The following is a 24,267-nucleotide window of genomic DNA, read 5'->3' as shown; positions in this document are numbered from 1 at the left end:
TCCGTCCTCCCACCATGTGAGGACACAGTGAGAAAACAGCTGTCTATGAACCAGGAAGCAGGCTCTCTCACAAGTCTATTGCCACCTGATCTTGGACTTCCCAGCTTTCAGAACTGTGAAAAACAGGTATCTGTTGTCTAGGCCTCCCTGTCTGTGGTATTCTGTTACAGCAGCCCAGACAGACTAAGATGCTTTCCTGATAAGACAAGGTAAACAAGACGCTTACATAGTCAACAGGAGTTACCTGCTTCAAAATGAAGGCATTTTTAAAATAAGCCAAGTATGCAGGTCAAAGGGAAAAGTCACCCTCTTCTAATAGAAATATGTCAGCAATTACTTAATTTACACAAGGTGTCACTTAGGCTAATGCTCAGCTGCTTCCTGACGAGTGAGGAATTGGTGAAAGTCCCTGCATTTTCCTTTATTCGTATCACTTGTTTATAATATTCAATTGCTTGCTTCCTTTGGCATCTAGAAAAGAAAAATTTAATTAAAGGTTTGCATTCATTCATTCATTCATTCATTCATTCAACAAACATTCAGGGCTGGGGCTCAAAGATGAGTAAAACTAATCCGTGTCTCAGAGAACTTCCCAAGGTAGGAGCAGAGGCTGAAGAGTGAAACAAAGGACCGGCCACTCATGAAGGGCACTAAGTGCAAACCTAAGGGTTCGGGGCTTTCGTGGTGCAAAATCTCCATTAAGAGTATGATGTGATCTAACATGCATTGTAGAAAATTCCCCTGGATGGACAATGTGGAGGAGAGACTGCAGCAGGTAAGGCTACAGTCAGGGAGGCCAGTCACTCCAAGGGAAGAATGAGGGTCTGAGGTGATGCAGTGACCCCCAGACGAAAAAGGAGATCCACTGAACCTGGGCGTTACAGTGAATGTTGTGGCCCTGGTGCTGGGATCATTGGGGCATCACCCAGTAGAGTGACGTGGTTAGAACCTGAGCTCTCAAGTTAGACAGGCCTGGTAGTGACATGGAGGTTAGTTAGGCATAGAGCTCTGCAATCAGACTGCCTGGGTGGTAATCCTGGCTCGACCACTTAAAGCTGGGCAAGCATCCTACTCTTCTGAACCTCAGCTTTCTCACCTTCAAGATGAGCTCAACAGAACTGTTTTGAGGATTTAACGAGAAAACGCATGCAGTCTTTAGTATAGTCACTGATCATAAATACGGTCAAGATGACCCCGTGGTGTCTGCACTGGGTGAAACAGAAGACGCGTTTCATCAGGAAGAGAGGGTGGACGTGTTCAGTCTTGAGAATGTGGACTCGGAAATGCCCAAATACTTTGGAATACTCAAGTGGAGACACCCAATAGATGATAGGTCTAAGAGGAACATGACGGCAGGCGGCCAGCACCTTATGGCTGAAGCTCTAGGCACAGGTGAGGTTGGGGGGCTAAAATTGAGACCAGCGTCCAAGCACAGCGTCCATGAACTGAACCCAAGGGAGCACCATCATTTGAACAAGAGTCAGTGAGAGAAAGAGGAAACCCACAAAAGAACTGAGAAGGGATCATCAGAGAAGAGATCCAGGAGGGAGGGTATCTCAGGCACCAGGAGAGAGTTGTTTCCGGAAGGGAGTCATCAGCACAGTCCTTACCTCAGCATGAGAAGGCCAACAAGATCAAAAAGTACAAAGGGACACATGTAACATGTTCCTGATGACATTCACTGGAGTAGAGAAAATGGAGCTGGATGGAGGTAGACGTTCAAAGACAGTGAATGGGAAGTCAGGAAGAAACTTGACCTTGAAAAGGTGACTGATGAAAGGGTAGCTGCTGATGAGTGGATACAAAGTCAAGAAAGAGTAGATGACATTTATTTTACTGAGAACATTTACTGTTCCTCTTAAGACAGCTTATTCACTCTTCTCTGTCCTGTTGCTTTTAATTTAACCTCCTTTTTCCAGCCCTCCCCACCCCCATGCTGCAAGGCCCTCAGGATCCCACGGATCATTTCTGTAGTGCATGAGCGCTGTCTCGAGGACACCTGGCCACCGGGACAAAGGATCTACACATGTGTGAGAGGGGAGGCGAGTCGCACAGCAAAATGTCTCCTGGTCTTAACTAACGCTAAGAAAGATGTGGTCACCTAAGGACAACCTTCCACAAGGAAAAAGGCTTCCTGTTATTCCAGAAGGTTGATCGTTGCTAATGAGACCTGGGCAAAAGGCATCCAAGTATGGTCAGGCTGTCTGCCGCAGAGGCCCCCCTGTGGAACGGACTAGCAATATTAAGCGTCTGTGATTCACACCCCACCCGCTGTGGACTAGTGATGGGGCAGCCCCAGGCAGCATGGATGACTCAGTCAGTATGCTAGTGTTTAGATTTTTCTTTTGCGAGGCATTGGTTTCACTGTCAAGCTGTTTGCTTCTCTAAAGAAAGGCCTGTCTCTGTTCACAGGTGCGGGTCTTAAGGGGGAACGAAAGGAGGCTTATCTGGTATCCGGCACCTAAACAATTACCTGATGTGGAGCAAAATAACAATACTAAGAACCCCATTTAATGAGCCCTTTTGGAATGTGCCAGGCTTTCTGCTAAGCACTTCCCAGACGGGATCTCTTAGTCCTCACAGTCACCCTGTGAGGAAGACACTATCCTCACTCTCATTTTACCAACGAGGAAATGAATGGGACAGCACCTGTAAAGTTAACCCTAACTACGTGCTCACTTGGGCTACGCTTTTGAAGGTGAATACTCCAAAAAAGACTAAGTGCCCATTGGCAACCTCTCATCCCTCCTGGGAGCAAAAGTGGGAAGAGGTTGCCTGCCTGGGGAGAGGTAAGACGGAGAACAGAGAGCGGAGGGACAGAAACTACGAAAACTCCACAACTTTGTAATATAACCTAGAGCATCTCCAGCCTTCTGGTTGGCTGACTCGGCTCTGAGAGGGTGTGAGCCAGAGCCAAAGGAAGGGTGGAGTGTATCAGCGTCTGGACTCACACAGAACCTTCTCTCACACCCATCTGTCGAGAGAAGTGGTAGATGCTAACCCGGCAGATGCTAACGCTGATTCCACCCATAGGATGACACCTATACCCCTCTCCCAAACACAGGAACTGACAAAGAATCTCTCCTTGACCAAACTCCGCTCATGGCCTTCTCACTCTTTCTCAAACAGGCCTTAACTTTTGGATGTCTGTGTTCATTTCTGCACCGTCCAACTTTAGCAAGAATCCTGATAAGTCCGTTTAAAGAGGACTCCCCGCCCCCTGATGTCTGATCACTGTCAAAACCGGGTTCCTCATTCCCCATCATACCCCAGGTGAGGTCTGATCATGCCAGCCTGCTTTCAGCAAGCATCCTGTTAGGTCGGGGGCACCTGGGTGGCTCAGTCGGTTGAGCGTCTGACTTCAGCTCAGGTCATGATCTCATGGTTCGTGAGTTCAAGCCCCACAGGGCTCATTGCTGTCAGTGCACAGCCTGCTTGGGATCCTCTGTCCCCCTCTCTCTCTGCCCCTCCCCCACTTTTGCTCTCTCTCAAATATAAATAAACATTAAAGAAATTTAAGAAAACATTAAAAAAAAAAAATAAGGAATCCCCTTAGGTCCATTGAGCTTGAATCCTCCTCACCCCCGATGTTTCTTCTCAGCAATTTTCCATCCACCGATCCTCCCCCCCACACAACTTCTCTTTGTATTGGGGGTTGTGTCCAATCTCTCCCCCTGCAAAACCTCACTGCAGGACCTGAAAAAAAGTCCACCTTATCTTTCTTTAACAAGTGTTACTGAGACAGGAAAAGCAAAGGGACTCCATGAGAGAAAAAGTTGGTTTTTTTTTCCTTCTTTTCTGGCTTTTATTCTTGCTAGGACCTGCACCCCTACCCACTCTACACATGCCTCGGAAGGCAAAGAGCATATGTCCTCCTTGCCAGGGACAAGGAATCAATGATTTCTCAGGAATAGATAACATCTAAGGACAGGCCGGGCGAGAATGACCAGAAGAAGCCATCACGGGTACTCCAGACCACCAGCGCTAGACATCTCCACGCCAAGGACCCCTGGCTCCAAGAACTAACACCTGGGCCCTCATCTTTGATCTAGCTGGTTCCTGGATGCCTGAGGGGACACTTACACCAGACCGCCATCCTCAGTAAAAACTCCCAGACCCCAAGCAAAAACGAGACTCGTGCTCTTTTCCTTTCCGAGTCTCCTGGACACCCCATCTATCTGTCTGTCTGTCTCTCTCTCTGTCTCTCTCTCTCTCTATATATATATATATTTTTTTTTTTTTTCAGTAAACTATGCTTTCACCTCCTGCTGGCTCACGTTTGATTTCCATCCTGCCTGAAGCCAAGGACCCCTTAGCTGGTCTCACAGTACCCTGCTCTGGGTCCCTGGGCCAGACCTGCCCTACATCATTATGAACAGTTTTTTCTCTAACAGCCTTAACAATGCCTTGTGTGGGGAGCAGAAGGAAAGCCCCAAGCGTCACAGGAGAGGAACTCGGGACTTCCCGAGCGAGGAGAGGAGAAGGAAAACACAGAGGGAAAGCCTGGGTCTTCCAGGAGGAGACCCATGAGGTGTGGCCCCACAGACAATGGAGCTGAAACCTGCACAGAGTCAGGATATAAATACAGTTAACCCTTGAACCACGCTGTTGGCGGGGGGGGGGGGGGGGGGGGGGGGGGGGGGGGTGGCGGTGGAGAGGGACACCAACCCCTGTGCAACTGAAAATGTGCATATCTTTTGACTCCCCAAAACTTTAATAGTAACACTTACAGTGTTAAGTAAGTGTTACTGATAACATAAGCAGTCAATTAGTACAGACTTGTATATCATACGTATTGTATATACTGTACTCTTACAATGAAATAAGCTAGGGAAAAGAAAATGTTATGAGGAAAATCATAAGGAAGAAAAAATACATTTACAGTCCTGTACCATACTTATTTTTTTTAAATCCATATATAAGTGGATCCACACAGTTCACACCTGTGTGGTTTGAGGGTCGGCTGTACATCTTCCTCACAAGGCCTGGGAGTGATTCAGGGAAACACAACAACATCACACTCCTTTGTATTTTTCCTACTGCAAAAACTTCTACACAATTCGTGGGCCAAGAGGTCCTTTCAAATACATTACAGTCAGTGTCCTGACAGACAGGGACAGAACTCTCACGTTTCTGAACAACGCTGCAGTCAAAGAAGTGAGGCACCCTCGATGGGTCAACCCCAGACCTCCCAGCCACTGGTATTTTGGTGGGGGGCGGGGGGGGGGGGAAGAGAAGACACGCTACTTGGAACATTTGGTATAAACTTACCTTTCACTCTCTTCCGGTAGAAAAGATAGTAAATCTGCTAAAAATTCCATAATTTCTCCAACTAGGATATTTTTCTCACCAAACTTCTCCTGATATTTAAGCATTCTTGAAGTCTCATTTTTGCAAGAGACGTGTCTCCAGCAGCAAATCTGAGAATAAAATGCATGTGTGTCTTTACTGGGTACGATATTATTGGCTACTTCATTGTACTATCAAAGGTAATTCTTACAAACATCTTTTATTTTATACAGAAAGAAACAGAACAGCAGAGCAGTTTCTAATATAGAGATTCAAGACCTTCACAGTGACTTATAAGGAGATAAGTGAATATCTTATAAGAAACTAGACACTATTCTCAACCCGATCACTATCAACACTTGGGCTAGGTACTATGTTGCTGTCTTGTGTATTGTATAATGTGTAGCATCATCCTGGCCTCTACCCACTAGGTGTCAGTAAGAACCCCTCCAAATGCCTCCAGACATTACCAGAGGTGCCCCGAGGAGCAAAGTCACCCCTGGTTGAGAACCACAGAAGCACAGGATAGAAATGCTAACATTCAGCATTTCTTCACCCAGTTAGATGGAAAATGGATTAACAAGTGTGGCTTAAAAATCTTAATCTTGGGGCACCTGGGTGGTTCAGTTGGTTAAGAGGCCGACTCTTGATTGCAGCTCAGGTCATGATCTCACAGTTCATGAGTTCAAGCCACACATCGGGCTCTGTGCTGACAGCGTGGAGCCTGCTTCGGATCCTCTGTCTTCCTCTCTCTGCCCCTCCCCCACTCAGGCTACATTCTTTCTCTCAAAAACAAATAAATGTTAAAAAAATATATATTAATCTTAACAATAAAAACTAGTACAGAAAACAATAATTTTTCAAGAAAAAAATTTGTGTTTACATCAGAACACCTTCAGTGTATTTCATGGTAGCCTGGTCACAGGGGTTGTTGTCCAAAAAGCTGGAAGTTTCAGTAGCACATTCCAAAATATGATTTTCTTTTAAGTACTTTTCACTTGCTGACTTTACCAGGTTGTTCAGCACTCTGCCTGCAGAGAATACATTTTGGCAAAGAAGATGATGCTTAAGGTTTTTTTGTTCTACAAGAGTTAAGATGTCAAGAGGCAGAGCATTTAACATCATTTCTTCATCACTGCCAATAGCCAGGATTTTCTTAATAAATCAGTTCCTGGCCTACATTGCACAGGGCTTGGTTTTCATACAACGAATTTGTGTGTGCACAGCAATTACAAGGCTGAAGAGCTAAGACAACAGATTGGAACCGAATTCTGAGACCGTTTTGCAAATGAATAGATCAGAAATTAAGTAAGAATATGGATCATCACTGTGGTAGCCAAGTCCTACAGAAGGCAGCCAGCACAGTCTTGCAGTAATAATAAAATGATAAAGCTTACAACAAGAAGCACATGAATTAGCCCTATAAATCCAACTAAGAAATCATGAGCTATCCCTAGATACACACTGCCTTGGGGATGTACCTTCTGCAAAGGCCCAGCATCTTGCTCCTTTATTGAGAGTTATATATTCTGACACTAATACAGAGTCCTAAAATGCAGAAAGGATTTTCTAAGCCCTACTTTGTTAGGAAGAGAAAAAGCCCCAACAATGTTCCCAGAAGGCATTAGTCCAGCATTGGTGGCAATAAAGAAAATCAGACTTAACTCCCTGTGCTACGGAATTCAGTTGTGATTATAGAGGATTACCATGAAACTGTCAAGAGGCATCTTTCCCATCATCAGTGGGACCACATTCACTGCCCCACCCCCACCTCACCCAGTGCCTCACGTCTTTCACTTGGGCATCAGGGAGGGATAGAGCCATGTACCCAATCTCCCAATGTCCCCTCTCACCCGCATGTAGTCCATTCTCCACACCGCAGCAAAAGTGGTCTCAAAACAGAAATCGGATGATGCCATCCCCAGCCTAACTCTCTGTAACGGCTTCCCCCTCACTGAGAATAAAATCCAAATGCTTACCCAAGGCCCGACACAATTCGGGCCCAGCTGCCTCCTGCCCTTTGCTCAGGGAGGCTCTTCCCACAGCTAGCACAGGCCAAGCCCCTTCCCACCCCAGGGCTCTGCACATGCTGTCTCCTTTGCCAGGACCACATGTCTCAGCTTAAATGCCCTCTTGACCCTTCAGAGGCAGACCCTCCCCCTGCTTAAGCTCTCTACCTATGGCTCCTCTGTGTCTTCCATTGTATTTATTCCAACCTGCAATCATTGTGTGTTACCTGTCATCTCCATTAGAGGGCAGTGTTGGTGACTGTCCTGTTCACTGTGCTGGGTTCAGCAGAGCCCTGGGTGCATCGCAGGTGCTCAGTACACAGTTCTTGAATGTATGAGCTCTGGCCAGGCTGGAATCCTTGCCCCTCTCCCTTTATCTGCTCTCTTGGGCCCTGAATCCCGGCCTGACTCTTGTCAGAAGCCTGGAGCTATGGTGGGTCCCCATCAAAGTTGCTGATAAGGACAATGATCTACCCCCAAGCATCTCTTTTCAGCAGGACCCCACCCCTCCTGCTGGTTTGACCTCCTTGGGGAAACACGCTTGTCTACCCCATGCCAAGGTCTGCTCAATTCCTTGGAGCTCTGTACTTTGAACTGCCCAGCTGGCTTTGGAGGGCCAGTCCCAGAACCCACCTAAGTGCCCCTGGTTCCCTCCCTGGTATCCTCTGCTCACCAAGGTCCTAGCATGCCTGTAACCAGTCCTGCCTGCATGAGGGTGCCTCAGAAGCTATACTCTGTATATCAAGGATTATAGCTTCATACACGTCAATGCTGGAAGAGATTCTGTATAGTGAGGAGTTACTGAAGACAGACTTTAGGGTCAGACAGGCCTAGCTTGAACTCCCAGCTCCAAATCTGCTGGCTGTGGGAGCTGAAGTAGTTTAAATTATTCTATGTTTCTGACCTTCAGTTCCCTCCTCTATAAAATAGGGGTAGCAATACATACCACATCAGGTATATTTGAAGACAAAAGATCATGAGCATAAAGTGTCATACATAACAAGCATTCAACAAATGAGAACTATTACTATCAAAGTGGATTTATAGATGAGATCTAGTGAGGAGAAGTGGCTTGCCCAAGGTGACCTTGGATCTTCTAGCCATGGTGGTAGATTGCAAAAACAGCTGTAACCCCCCATGCCAACCCGTACTGATTCCCCTTTGCAATGTCACTCTCCTCCACCAAGAGGTGGAGTCTCTCCCCCACTCACAGCAATGGACAGATCATCTAATCAAAAAATCAACAAGGAAACAATGGCTTTGAATGACACAATGGACCAGGTGGACTTAACAGGTATATTTAGAACATTTCATCCTAAAGCAGCAGAATATACATTCTTCTCCAGTGCACATGGAATGTTCTCCAGAATAGACCATATACTTGGACACAATTTGGCCCTCAGCAAATACAAAAAATCGAGATCATACCGTGCATATTTTAAGACCACAACACTATGAAACTCGAAATCAACCACAAGAAAAAAATTGGAAAGGTAACAAATACTTGGAGACTGGAGAACATCCTATGAAAGAATGAATGGGCTAACCAAGCAGTTAAAGAGGAAATTAAGAAGTATATGGAAGTCAATGAAAATGATAACACCACAACCCAAAACCTCTGGGATGCAGCAAAGGCGGTCATAAGAGGAAAGTATATAGGAATCCAGGCCTTCCTAAAAAAGGAAGAAAGATCTCAGATACACAACCTAACCTTATGCCTTAAGGAGCTGGAAAAAGAACAGCAAATAAAACCCAAAACCAGCAGAAGACAGGAAATAATAAAGATTAGAGCAGAAATTATGATATAGAAAACAAACAAACAAACAAAAACCAGTAGAACAGATCAATGAAACCAGAAGCTGGTTCTTTGAAAGAATTAACAAAATTGATAAACCACTAGCCAGTTTGATCAAAAAGAAAAAGGAAAGGACCCAAATAAATAAAATCAAGAATGAAAGAGGAGAGATCACAACCAACACAACAGAAATAAAAACAATAATAAGAGAATATTATGAGCAAATATGCCAATAAAATGGGCAATCTGGAAGAAATGGACAAATTCCTAGAAACATATACACTACCAAAACTGAAACAGGAAGAAATAGAAAATTCGAACAGACCCATAACCAGTAAAGAAATAGAATTAGTAATCAAAAATCTGCCAAAAAAACAAGAGTCCAGGGCCAGATGACTTTCCAGAGGAATTCTACCAAACACTTAAGGAAGAAGTAACACCTATTCTCTTGAAGCTGTTCCAAAAAATAGAAATGGAAGGAAAACTTCCAAACTCTTTCTATGAGGCCAGCATTACCTTGATTCCAAAACCAGACAGAGACCCCACTAAACAGGTGAACTACAGACCAATTTCCCTGATGAACATGGATGCAAAAATCCTCAACAAGATATTAGCCAACCGGATCCAACAATACATTAATAAAATTATTCACCACGACCAAGTGGGATTTATACTTGGGATACAGGGCTGGTTCAATATCTGCAAAACAATTAATGTGATTCATCACATCAATAAAAGAAAGGACAAGAACCATATGATCCTCTCAATAGATGCAGAGAAAGCATTTGACAAAATATAGCATCCTTTCTTGATAAAAACCCTCAAGAAAGTAGGGATAGAAGGATCATACCTCGAGATCATAAAAGCCATATATGAACGACCCAATGCTAACATCATCCTTAATGGGCCAGAAAAGACCCCGAATAGTCAAAGCAATTTTGAAAAAGAAAACCAAAGCAGGAGGCATCTCAATCCCAGACTTCAAGCTGTATTACAAAGCTGTAATCATCAAGACAGTATGGCAGTGGTACAAAAACAGACACTCAGATCAATGGAACAGAATAGAGAACCCAGAAATGGACCCACAAACATTAGTGGCCATCTAATCTTTGACAAAGCAGTAAAGAATATCCAATGGAATAAAGACAATCTCTTCAGCAAGTGGTGCTGGGAAAACTGGACAGCGACATGCAGAGGAATGAACCTGGATCACTTTCTTACCCAATTCACAAAAATAAACTCAAAGTGGATGAAAGACCTCAATGTAAGACAGGAAGCCATCAAAATCCTCAAGGATAAAGCAGGAAAAAACCTCTTTGATCTTGGCCACAGCAACTTCTTACTCAACACGTCTCCAGAGGCAAGGGAAACAAAAGCAAAAATGAACTACTGGGACCTCATCAAAATAAAAAGTTTCTGCACAGCGAAGGAAAACAATCAGCAAAACTAAAAGGCAACCGACAGAATGGGAGAAGATATTTGCAAACGACATATCAGATAAAGGGTTAGTATCCAAAACCTATAAAGAACTTATCAAACTCAACACCCAAAAAACAAATAATCCAATGAAGAAATGGGCAAACAACATGAATAGACACTTCTCCAAAGAATAAATTCAGATGGCCAACCGACACATGAAAAAATGCTCAACTTCACTCATCATCAGGGAAATACAAATCAAAACCACAATGAGATACCACTTGACCCCTGTCAAAATGGCTAACATTAACAACTCAGGCAACAACAGATGTTGGCAAGGATGCGGAGAAAGAGGATCTCTTTTGCATTGTTGGTGGGAATGCAAGCTGGTGCAGCCACTCTGGAAAACAGTATGGAGGTTCCTCAAAAAATTAAAAATAGAACTACCCTACAACCCAGAAATTTCACTACTAGGTATTTATCCAAGGGATACAGGTGTGCTGTTTCGAAGGGACACATGCACCCCCATGTTTATAGCAGCACTATCAACAATGGCCAAAGTATGGAAAGAGCCCGAATGCCCATCGATGGATGAATGGATAAAGAACATGTGGTATACATAGACAATGGGGTATTACTCGGCAATCAAAAATAATGAAATCTTGCCATTTGCAACTCCATGGATGGAACTAGAGGGTATTATGCTAAGCGAAATTAGTCAATCAGAGAAAGACAAATATCATATGACTTCACTCATATGAGGACTTTAAGAGACAAAACAGATGAACATAGGGGAAGGGAAATAAAAATAATATAAAAACAGGGAGGGGGACCAAACATAAGAGACTCTTAAATATGGAGAACAAACAGAGGGTTACTGGAGGGGTTGTGGGAGGGGGGATGGGCTAAATGGGTAAGGGGCACTAAGGAATCTACTCCTGAAATCATTGTTGCACTATAAGCTAACTAACTTGGATGTAAATTCAATAAATTATATGAAAAATTAAAAATTTTTAAATTAAAAAAATAAAAAAATAAAGCGATTTCCCACTTTACCTGCACTAACATGTTCTCGACAGTCAAGAATAATCCTTCTGCTTCATTGATCTTGCCCATAAGCTTCAGAAATTTCGCAATAAAGAACATTAATCGGCATTTGTCCATGGTGGTAACCTCAAACAGCCTGCATTCCAGCACTAGAATGGAAAGAAAGGTAAATAAACCTAAAGCATATTCAGAAAGGAACAAAGAGCATCCAATACTTAATCTTGACACAGGAGTTAAACACATTATCCACACTTCAGTATTTCTCTCTCAAGGGATTAGCTCTTTGCTTTTATTAATGTTTACATATATTACCAAGTATTTCAAACAATGACATAAACAACAACTCTAATGCTTTTAAATGATCTTTTGATATGTAAAATTTGAAAACCAGAGAGTCAAAGAGTATTTCTATAGTGCAGTCTATATAATGCTGCAATTTGAACTTGGGGGGCATTGTCAGGCAAGAATAAAAAGGTGTTTAAATTACTTACACAATTCTGCCCTCTGTTGTAACTATCTTGAATTACTGGCTTTGACAGAAAGAACAAAATAAGGACCAAATAAGGAACATATTGTATGTGTGTGTGTGTGTGTGTGTGTGTGTGTGTGTGTGTGTTATATCCTATTATATACAAATGAAAATACACAGAATTTTTTAACTTGAAGATTCAGTTAAATACATGGTACTACAAAGTCATCATTTTCATAATTTTTCTTCCCAAACATCCCAGTATATGAACTTATACATTTGACGACTGTTTCATTTCAAATTATTGTATCTAATCTGCTGGACAAAAATATATTCCTTGTTCTTCATCTGTTCCATCGCTCACACCGTAGGCCACCCAGACAATGAACGCACTCCTGTTTTCCTTCTGCCAACTTCTCCAGGGATCACCATTTGTGCACCGTACAAACATTTATTGAACATCTACTATGTGTCAGACAATATCCTAGGCTCCCAACAAAAAGCATTGCAGCCCTCAGCACCACAGAGAGGCCAGGAGGCTTTGAACCAAAGCTGTAGTGCTTTGAGTCCAAAAGCTAAAATTAAATCAGAGTCAAGGGAAAGAGACAAGACTCTCGGCCACAGTGGCCATCCAAGCAAACGGACCTAAGGTGGGTATGAGAACTGGTGGGTCAAGCCAAGTGACAAAGGAATCTAAGAACTGTAAGTAGCTGCTTAGAGCAGCCGAGGGTGGTCTGGACAAATTGCTGAGGGATGGGCCTTTGCCCAGGGACGGCTTGGTCTTGCAAATTCTATGAGGATTACCAGGTCCAGCCCACCTGTCAAGGGCTGAGGTGGGAATGGACTATGTTCATTCACTATGTTCCACACTCAATTCAACAATCTCAGTGCTCCGACAAGTCTTCATTCATGAACCTTTCCTGCCACTGACCACATCCTCATGTTCATTTACTTAGCACAAACATATAGTTGGGATAGATAAGAAAATAACTTTTCTCACTATAAAACTAGTATGTGTACATTATAGGAAAATTGAGAAATATAGAAAAGTACAAAGAAGAAATCACTCATAATTGCATTATTCAAAGATAATCTGCATTAACATATTGTTGTATGTACCTCTGATCTTTTGCATGTATCCAAACACATTTTTTTAATGTTTATTTTTGAGAGAGAGAGAGAGAGAGAACACATGAACGGAGAGGGGCAGAGACAGGTGGGGGGACAAAGGCTCCAAAGAGGGCTCTGCACTGACAGCAGAGAGCCCGATATGAGGCTCAAACTCATGAACCTCGAGATCATGACCTGAGCTGAACTGAGCCACCCAGATGCTCCATACACATTTTTTAAAAATAAACTTGAGGGGCACCTGGGTGGCTCAGTTGGTTAAGCATCCGACTCTTGATTTCAGCTAAGGTATCTCACAGTTGTGGGATCAAACCCTGTTTCGGGCTCAGAGCAGATCTCAGAGCCTGCTTGGGATTCTCTCTCTCTCTCTCTCTCTCTCTCTGCCCCTCTATTGCTTGTGCTCTCTCTGTCTCTCAAAATAAATAAACTTATTTATAAACTCTCTCAAAAAAAAATAAACTTGAGATCATCCTATACATTATGTGTTTTTTTTAAGTTAATGGTCTCTTTATGGGGCGGGGGGGGGGGGGGGGGGTGCGACTAACATTTACAGCTTGGAATGGGCGTAAAGTTTAACTGCCCGAATAGCAGTGTTGATGGTTGCACTGGAATCCACAGCCACAGCCTCCTCTGCTGGCTCCAAGCCATGGTTTCAGACGGATTTAAAAATGGAGTATAAAGATGCCCACCGCCGCCCCGGTAAAGTTTTCTTTTTAAAATTTTGTGTGAATGGTGACAGCCCCACATCCATTTCGCTCTAGTAAAATGCGATCAACGTTACCATCACATGTGGCATGCCAGCGGGACGTGCGTCATCCTCAATATGGTTCTGGACACACCAAGTATAAGAAAGCCATCCTGCTAAGTGGGGCTACATCCAGACAGTTTATCCTTCATACAAATGAATATAAATTCAAACCATGAAAAGAACCATGAAAGAGATGGTGATATGAACTACGGGAGGTTTCTCCATAGAAATGACAATTGAGCTGAGAGTTTAAAAAAGAATAGAAGCTGTTGCAGCAAAATGAGGGAGGGAGGGTGTAAAAATTCTGGGCAGAGGAAGAGCACAATGCAAAGGCTCTAGGGCAGGAAAAAGCAAGGTGCTTAGGGGACTGAAGAGCAGAGAGAGCGAGCTGTTTGGTTCAGGATCAGGGTGGAGACATAGGAAGGGGCCATTCAGTAGCCACACCACGCCCGGTGCTGCTGCGGGTGCCAGGAACACAGCAGTGAACGCAAGAGGCAGAGTCCTCCTTTCATGGAGCTTACATCCCAGCAGCTGGGAGGGTCAGAGAGGAGAGGGCAGCAGGGAGCAGAGACAGACAATAAAAAATTAATTAATTAATTTAAAAACAAAAAGGAAACTAGACAAAGTCAGGTAGCAGTAAAAGCTATGCCAAGAATTAAAACCCACTGACAAGATAGAGAATGACTAGGTATAACATCAGATGGGGTAGGCCACTCTGAGAAAGTGACACTTTGGCTGAGATCTAAATAACCAGAAAGAACTGGTACTACAACAATATGAGTGGGAAGAACATTCCTGGCAGAGGCAACAGCTGGTGCCAAGGCCAAAAGGCAGAATGTACTTGAAGGACAGAAAGAAGGCCAGAGTGACTGGCATCTAGAGGCCAAAAGGAAGATTCTTATAAGATGACGCTACCTAGGCATGTCGGGGGTAGATTATACAAACGATTATAAATTAAACTGAGGAGTTCAGATTTTAGTATCAGTGCAGCAGCAGGTCTCTGGAATGATCTTAACCTGGAAAGTGACATGATCTGGTTTATATTCCTAAAAGCTCATTCTGGCTACTAAACAGAAATGGAACTTTTTTGGAACAAAAATGAAAGTAGGAGGACTAGTTAGGAGGCCATTACGATAGGCCAGGTGAGAGGTGATGGTGGCTGGTGAGCCACTGATGGCAGTAAAAAGCTGAGGTTAGGATATCCCCTCTCACCACTCCTACTGAATGATACTGGGAGTCCCAGCTAGTGCAATAAGACAAGAAAAGGAAATAAAAGATATACATGTTGGGAAGGAAGAAATAAAACTGATTTTGTTCACAAATGATAGACCTGTCTGTGTAGAAAATCCCAAAGAATCAACAAAAAACTCATAGAACTGGTAAGTGATTATAACAAGGTTGCAGGACACAAGGTTAATATACAAAAGCCAACTGCTTTCCTATAGACCAGCAATGAACAATTGGAATTAGAAATTTAAAACACAATACCACTTATAATAGTACCCCATAAATGAGAAACTTAGGCCTAAATCTAACAGAATATGTACTTGATCTATATGCAGAGAACCACAAAATTCTGATAAAGGATATCAAAGAAGATCTAAATAAACTGAGAGAGATTCTATGTTGATGGACTGGAAGACTCAACATTGTTAAGGTGCTTGACTTATAAATTCAATACAATACCAATAAATCTTCTCTAGATGTCTAACTGATCTTTGACAAAGTAGCAAAGACAATTCAATGGAAGAAGTCTTAATTAACAAGTTGTTCTGGAACAACTGAACATCCGTATAAAAAAAAATTAATCTAGACAGAGATATTACACCTTTCGCAAAACACATAGTCAAAATGGATCATAGCCTTAAATATAAAATGAAATACTACAAAAGTTTTAGAAGGAAACAGAAAAAAAACCTATGTGACCTTGGTTTTGGTCATGATTTATTAAATACACCACAAAAAGCATAACCCATGAAAGAAAATACTGATTAAGTTAGACCTTATTAAAATTCAAAACTTGGTGGAGTGCCTGGGTGGCTCAGTCAGTTAAATGTCCCACATTTGATTTTAGCTCAGGTCATGTTCTCATGATGGTAAGATCTAGCCCTGCATCAGTCTCCACCCTGGGTGTGGAGCCTGCTTAGGAGTCTCTCTCTCCCTCTCCATCTGCCCCTCCCTTGCTCGCATGCGTGCACACACACTTGCACTCTCTCGCTCTCTCACTCTCAAAACCATATATATATATATATATATATATATATATATATATATATCCATCAGTGATAAGAAGTAAAGTCAGACAAGAACTAAAAATGTTCTTTGCATGGCCTGCTCAAGATCTTGCCTATTTTTATTGAAGGGTTCATTATTTTATTTAAGAGCATTTTACTTATTAAAAGTATTAATCTTTTGCCTGCCACGTATGTCACAAATATTTTTGCCAGTTATCACTAGTCTTATAATTGTGTTTTTAATTTTCTGAGTTGTGTTGTTTTGTTTTGATTTACATGTTGTAATTTCATTTATTTAGACACATTTATCGACTGTCTTCTTTGTGATTTACTCTTTTGCTTTCTTGCTTAGACGCCAACATTTTCTTATAGGTTTTTTTTAACATAAAATTTCATTAATTTACATTTAACTCTAATCTTCTTGGGATTTATTTTGGTGTAATGGCTCAGGTAACTTAACTTCTTACCAAGTAGTGAACCATTATCACAGCACTATTTATTCAATTTATTCCATAATCTTTCTAATTTGAAAAGTTTCTATCACTTACTAATTTTTTATATCCATACCTGAGTCCGTACCTGAGCTTTCTATTTTGTTCCACTGAGCTGTCTATTTTTGCTCCCAGTAGCATTTTTAAAGTTAATACAGCTTCATAATATGTTTAAATAAGTTGACATTCAAATTGCCCTCATTATTTTAAACTCTTACTCTCACATATCTTCTTCTCCAAGAACTTTAAAATCATTTTGAAAATTTAGAAATGTTTTAATCCCATTGGGATTTCAATTAGAATTGTCTTAATGTACATAAATCAATTGTGGAAGAACCGACAGCTTTACAATATTGAGTTGCTCTATCCAAGAATATGGTATGTCTCCCTATATACTAAAATTTTATTTTCTATAATTCTGAAAGTTTTATAAAAATAAAGATCCACACATTTCTTGTTACATTTATTTGTAGATATTTCATATTTCCTGTGGCTACTGTAAATTGTCTTTTGTTCTTTTTATTTTTCTGTTGAGCTATTTTTTAAATTATTTGTAATAAATGATTTGTTCCACCTAAAATATTTAGAAGTTTCCAAAAGTATCAGAGGGCAAAACATCATACATTACTCATGAAAAGCTGATATTGTCCCATTTACTACAACCTACTGACAAGATCCTGCACTGTGATGCATTTACCCTTTGCTCCAACAAGAAAGCCTGACCCTGAAAAACAACATGATTCTCCCCAACCCACCACATCTGCCACCTGGGAGGGTAGTCAGCCATCTGCCAACATGGAGCCATTCTGGGACCAGTCCTTCTGCCACATCTGTTTTTAGTCTGTCTCTTCTGGTGTTTGACTTTGTCTAAAAATGCAACTGCAGCCAGAAATGGATTCTCTCCACTTTTTTGTGACCCAGGACTCCAGCTAAAAACAAGCTGATCATATCACACAGATAATCTGTAAAACCTGACCGGACCATGGCATTGTCCTCTAGACTCAAAGACCTCCCTACCGGCCTTCCGTCAGAGATGTAACTTGCCCAGAGGCATCTCGCTAGGAAGGGCAAACCCAGGCAGCAAGTGGACAGGCAGGAAGCAAGGGGCAAAAGCGATTTCCAGACTCACAGCCAGGCGTCTTTTCCACCAACCGAGCAAGTTAGGGTTCTGGTTCTCATCACAGCCACCAGGGGGAGCCAAAGCACACAGTCCGGCGACAGGCCCTAGGATGGGGGCGGGGCACGCATTCTTTTCCGGAGCTGCAGCCACAGACTCCTGGTGGGGAGTGACCTCACACACCCGTCGGCTCCCCCATCAGGTTGATGAGCCTGCCCACCCTCTCTTGGACCTGTACTGGCCTTGCTGAATTCTTCAGGTTCATCACTCTCCCCCTGACTCAGGGTCCTCAAACATGCTGTTCCCTCGGCCCTCTGTCCCATCAGCTCTCACTCCTCCTCCAAACCTCAGATGAAATGTCACTTATTCAAAGTGTCTTCTGCAGTTCCTGAGACAAGGCCACACCTCCTGCTCTGGGCTCCGGGCCGGGCCACCACCACCGTGTACTGCTCCCTCAGCTGCACTTCTCAGTAGGGTCTGTTTTATACTCTACCATAAGCTCCATCAGGGCAGGAGCCCTGTCTGTCTTGTCCACTGCTGCGTCCCTGGCATCTAGCACCAGGCTCACCACGACGCAGGCACTCAGTGAACGCTTGAATTAATTCAGAGGATCAGCTCGTAATCATGGCAAAGCACGCTTGCCCAGACCTCTTTATTAGAAGGGAGGACAGGGCTGAAGTGGCAAGCAATTCCTGAGACTGCAGCCCATAATACAGGATTTCTCAAAAACCTGCCTGAAAGAACATTCCTGCTTAAGGGTCTTGCCTCCAGCAGCACCCTAGGAGGGCAGAATGTCTCAGGACTGCGTGTGGCTACATAACCACGGTAGGAAAAGCCATGTCTGGGGGAGGCCCAGACAGCAACCAGACCCCTGGAAAGCCTCCTCTGACGATTATACAGGATTCCTGCTATCATTAAACCCATTCCAATGAATCAAAGGCTATTCTATCACTTTGGTGACAAGTAGCTGGTCTTATTGAGAAGAAAAGCTAGTAAAAACAAGATAAAAGGGGCTAGCCAGATGCCCGAGGCTTCCCTTGCATACTTTTGGCTTCCTAATCTTGTTTGCCTGCTGCCTCCACCAACTAACTGCCCAGATAACACCACTGATAAGGGCCCCCTCCCCTTTTTCTTTTGTCTCTCCACCCCCTACCCTCCCAGCCATAAAAGGAGGCCAATGCCAAGGTTCGGGGCTCAGCCTTTGGAGGTGACTCCGCTGGGCCAGCACCCGTGAGCAATAAACAGTCTCTTCTGATTCCCGGAGAGTGCGTGGGCTTGTCTCTTCCTGGGCGCTGAGTATTTGCTGTAACATTATGACTTCTATTTTCAGCACCCCAAATGGGAGGACTTCAGGAAGACCCCCCCACACACACACACACAAATGGCCATAGACTGACTCTGCTTTGCTTTATGAAGACTGATGAGAGAAAGGGAATGAGGGCCTGGTTGCCATGAGAGAGAGGATGCAAGAGGCCATATTCCCAAGTAAAAATCTATGGGAATCGGCCAAGACTGAAACGAGGGATGAGGAAGGTGGAAGGTGTCAAAGGCAGCAGTGATGGAGGCCGGGACCCCCTGCTAAGGAGCCCCCCCCCCCCCCCCCCCGGGGCCTGGAGTAAGCAGAGACTACCCAGCAGCAGCTCAGAGCAGCATGCTTATGGAATCACCAGAAAGCCCTGCACATGTCTCCAGCCTAACTCAAAGGGACACATTCTGAACTAGGCTCATTCACATCCAGAAAATTCTCACACGCTGAAATGTTAGGTGATTTCCTCCCACTGGCAACCCCCAGCCCCCAGGCCTTTCCATCACCATAACAACCATGTGCCGACAAGCAGGGTGACATCATCAGGAAGGACTTTCACCCCCACCTCAAGATCTCTTCTGGGGGCTAGCTTCCAGCTTCCTATGACACACAGTGCTCCCCCCACACCACCTCCCGCCCCCTCCCTGCTTCCTCCGCCCTACCGCCCTAAGCACTGATGCAATTCCAGAGGCATCCTGGCTTTATTCGACACACTGGAATCTGTGGAGGATCGTTTGGGTCCTTCCACACGGAGGGTTTAGTGGATCAGAGAAATTCCAAAGGTACATAACTCATACGTGGCAGTGAGAATACAGGGAAAGGCTACATGCTTAAGGACCAAAAGGGATGCTGGAACACCACAGCCCAAATCCACTCCTAACTACCCGGGAGACCTTGGGCAACTCACTTCACCTCTCTGAGACTCAGTTTCCTGAGTTTCAACCAAGGCATTAGCAGGACTGCAGAGATTTGACGTGAATCAAGCAAAAGACATATAAAGAATTGAACTTAGAGCCTGGCCCGTGACAAATGCTCAAGATCTGTTATTATGACCACTAGACGGCAAAACCATGAGAGCAGGGGTCATTTTTGAGCTAGTGTTGAATTCGTTGAACTAGTTCACTGATGATGTCAGTAGCAGTGAGTCCGATGTCTCAGAGAAGGTGCGCAGTTACTATCTGTTGAAAGAATGAATGAATGTTATTACTGTTTAGTGAGCCCGGAAATACAGGGGGAGAGAGAGAGACAGGCAAGGGAGAAAGGGAAGAAATATGAGCCAAAGTGCTGTCCAGATCCAAGCCCTTAGGCAGCAAGTCCAAGTACTGCCATTGCAATTCAGATCGAAGCCGTCCTCGACAGCAATGGCGTGTCTCCAGGGCCGAGTGAGGGGCACCGGAGGGAGCTGGGGGCACTGTGAGCAGATGGAGGGAACACGGAAAGAACAAGCTGGGAGGGAGTATCCGAAATAATTCGGATTTGCATCTATGTCATCTGAACTACCCAGCTGGTCACTCAGGAAAGCTGTTGATCGAGGAGCAACACTGTTGGTGGCTCTCAGGAAAGGGGTCACGTACACCGACCTTCCAAAAGGCCATCAAGGCTGCAAATGCAGATCAAGGAGGGAGATGTTAGCAGTGTGGTTGAAGCCATGAGAAAATAGAGAAAGAAAAAAATGCATAGGAAACAGCCACAGCAAGATGATACAAAGGAGCCATTTCAGAATTAACACTTTCCCCCCCATTTCCTAGCTTCAGAAATTGGTGGCCTACATTGTGGGTAGGAACACACAGGGAGGTCTGTTGGAGTGATTGGAATTAGATGAGGAAACGGGAGAACAGTAACTCTTGGCCACTTAACATCCCAGTGAAATGGACTATGGAAACCTAGCTACTCACTGTACCGGACGGTGTATGTCTCTTCCTCATTTTATGGCACTTCTCAGCTTTAACCTTGGCCACTGTGAGTAAATAGGCCCCAGCAGCATCATACCCGACTTCTGCTAACACATTCCAGTAGTGGATGAGGTGCAGCCATGTCCAGAAGCTCAGGTTTTGGATCTTCGATACAGAATCTGTGATACTTGTAACACAATGAATTCATGTGAGTCATTTTAGTATTTCATGCCTTGAAGGAAGCTGTTCGATTTGCCCCATTCCATTAGCCTATTCATAAACTCCTTGACCACTACGACTTTGGTAGGTCACCAGACAGATGTGAACCTGTCCCTCTTAAGCAGTCAAAGCCATTGCCGCGTCTCTGTCCAGGAGGCCCCTCCTCTAGGCAGGCTCCCCGAATCTACCAGGCAGAGCAAGCCCCTCCCTGTCCCGAGCGTGCCCAGCTCTGGGTCTTTGCTTTAGTGAAGCACTGTTCCCCATGTGTAGCTCTTCTCTGGCTCCACATCTGCCCAGCTAGATAGAGCCAGATCTCACTCATTCCTGCATCCCCGGGGCCTCCAAGAACATGGGAGACAGAGTGGGTCAATGATACACGTCTGCCAAAGGGGTACATAAGAGGACAAGAAAGTAGGGGAGATGAAGAGAAGGAGAAGGGTGGAGAGGAGGGAGAAGAAAGGAAAGGGAGGAGATTAGGTGGGTCCGGCAGGAGAATATAGCCAATCCTTTGTCCTTGCCCAACTACAAGTCCTTCTCTCTCTGGAATCCTCCTCTCTGAGAGGAATCCATGTGGATTCAAGAAGGGAAGAGAACACTGCAGAGCCAGACGATCCAATGGAGCAACGCTGGGAATCCATCAGCCACAGAAACTGGTGCCGAATGATGGGCCCATCCGAATGAACGAACGGGTTGCCGAACGACTAAGTGAATGAACGTGCCCTGCTGAAAGGAGCCATGGGTATCCAAACACAGTGTTTGGCGAAGGAGGAACGAAATCTGCCCAAATGCCACATGAAGAGGACACGTCTTACCTAGGACTTGACAGAAAGCTGCACAAACCCCCCCCAGGAGCCACTCATTTTCAAATGCCACGGCAGCTCCTCAAATACCCTCCAGAAAGTGGTTTGCCGTTGGAAGTATTGAACTAAGATTCGGTGGAAATGTGTCTTCTTGTGATTTGTTGGGTTCTGAAAGGTATATGGACGGCTTTCTCTGACAGGAGTGACCACACCTATTGAAAAATCAATGACAGTTGAATGCGTCTGCCTTCTTACTGTATGAAAACATACAGTAGTGGGGCACCTGGGTGGCTCAGTCGGTTAAGCGTCCGACTTCGGCTCAGGTCATGATCTCGCGGTCCGTGAGTTCAAGCCCCGTGTCAGGCTCTGTGCTGATGGCTCAGAGCCTGGAGCCTGTTTCAGATTCTGTGTCTCCCTCTCTCTCTGACCCTCCCCCCGTTCATGCTCTGTCTCTGTCTCAAAAATAAATAAACGTTAAAAAAAAAAATTAAAAAAAATAAAAAAAATAAAACATACAGTAGATAACAGCTCTGTGGCCATAATTAGACACAATGAAATAGTAGCTTGAAAAAAAAACCTGAAATATTAAAAATATATCTTCTTTGATTTTTTTTTAATTTTTTTTTTCAACGTTTATTTATTTTTGGGACAGAGAGAGACAGAGCATGAACGGGGGAGGGGCAGAGAGAGAGGGAGACACAGAATCGGAAACAGGCTCCAGGCTCTGAGCCATCAGCCCAGAGCCCGACGCGGGGCTCGAACTCACGGACCGCGAGATCGTGACCTGGCTGAAGTCGGACGCTTAACCGACTGCGCCACCCAGGCGCCCCTTTAATATTTATTTTTGAGAGACAGAGTGAGTGGGGAGGGGCAGAGAAAGAGAGAGACACAAAATCTGAAGCAGGCTCCAAGCTCTGACCTGTCGGCACAGAGTCCAATGTAGGGCTCGAACCCACAAACTGCAAGATCGTGACCTGAGCCAAAGTCGGATGCTTAACTGACTGAGCCACCCAGGTGCCCCCAAAGTGCATCTTCTTATAAGTCAGTCTGAATTTACCAAAGAATTAGTTACAGTTGTGATCACTGACCCAGATTTTTGAGAAGCTACGGAGCATGCTCATTTTTCATGGTGTCTTCCCCTCTCCCAAAGAAATATTTGTAACCCACTTTTCTATGTTAAACATATACCACGGCTACCACATAAATAAGCACTTTCCAAAATTTGAGGACACGCAATTTGGAGAAGTTCACCTGCCACCTGGGTCTCATCTAGGCTGCGTGGAGCTAAGCAAATTAATGGCAAATTGGATGTTAGAGCCAAGTTTACTATGCTTTCACTAGCAAAGAAAAATGATTCCAACCAATCTTACTACCCAGAAACAACCTGCTTAAAAACAGAAGGGCTTGGTTTCATTAAAAACTTCAAGGGGGGTGCCTGGGTGGCTCAGTTAGTTAAGCGGTTAAGCATCTGACTCTTGATTTCAGCTCAGGTCATGATCTCACGGTTCGTGAGTTTGAGCCCTGCATCAGGCTCTGTGTTGGCAGTGCAGAGCCTGCTTGGGATTCTCTCTCTCTCTCCCTTTCTCTCTTTCAAAATAAATAAATAAACTTAAAAAAAAAAAGAAGAAGAACTTCAAGATACCTATCCTTGAAAGTTAAAAATAGAAGTATTTAAAATGTTCTGCTTGATGTTTTTTCTCGCAAGATGAATGGGACACAGGGCTGGATGGCACACCTGCTTCAGAAACCCATGGAAGAGGAAGGAAAGTTCCTCCTTGCACTGAGCACGGCAAGGGCATTTTTGTGGGGAATGAGAGAGAAAGAGAACTGGGACAAATGTTACCCTGCATCCGAGATTTAGAGTATTAAACACAGTGCTTAATGTGTACAAAACATTGTCATAAAAAACACTGAGTTTATTTTTTTTTTAAGTTTATTTATTTATTTTCAGAGACACAGAGCGTGAACAGGGAAGGGGCAGAGAGAGGCAAGAGAGAATCCTGAGCAGGCTCCATGCTGCCAGCACAGAGCCTGATGTGAGGCTCCAACTCATGAACCATGAGATCATGGCCTGAGCAGAAATCAAGAGTCGGATGCTTAACCGACTGAGCCACCCAGGTGCCCTAAGTTTATCTTTGTACAAAATACCCTTGTGAGATATGAAAGGATATGAAAATCCCTGTGATTTTCCCATATAATTTCTCGTGTCAACTTTCCTGGGCGAAGGGATGCCCAGAGAGCTGGTTAGGTACTGTTTCCCAGTGTGCCTGTGAGGGGGTTTCTGGAAGAGACTAGCACTTGAAT

At 44.1% G+C, this 24,267-nt stretch overlaps 1 protein-coding gene across 1 annotated transcript in view; it reads right to left on the bottom strand.

Moving 5' to 3' along the window:
* Positions 1-24,267, bottom strand: part of LOC147578942 (putative tetratricopeptide repeat protein 41) — a 77,581-nt gene that overhangs the window by 7,776 nt on the left and 45,538 nt on the right. Inside the window, 4 exon segments of the mRNA XM_086712503.1 lie at positions 338-471; positions 5,272-5,420; positions 11,569-11,708; positions 20,953-21,131. Of these exon segments, the coding sequence (XP_086568629.1) occupies positions 338-471; positions 5,272-5,420; positions 11,569-11,708; positions 20,953-21,131 (602 nt within the window).

The sequence above is a fragment of the Puma concolor genome, chromosome B4 (genome assembly GCF_028749965.1).
Source record: "Puma concolor isolate L17-30 chromosome B4, mPumCon1.1.hap2, whole genome shotgun sequence".
In the NCBI taxonomy this organism is placed as follows: Eukaryota; Metazoa; Chordata; class Mammalia; order Carnivora; family Felidae; genus Puma; species Puma concolor.
The sequence above is the reverse complement of the archived record's forward strand: the minus strand, read 5'-3'. Positions and strand labels throughout refer to the sequence as shown.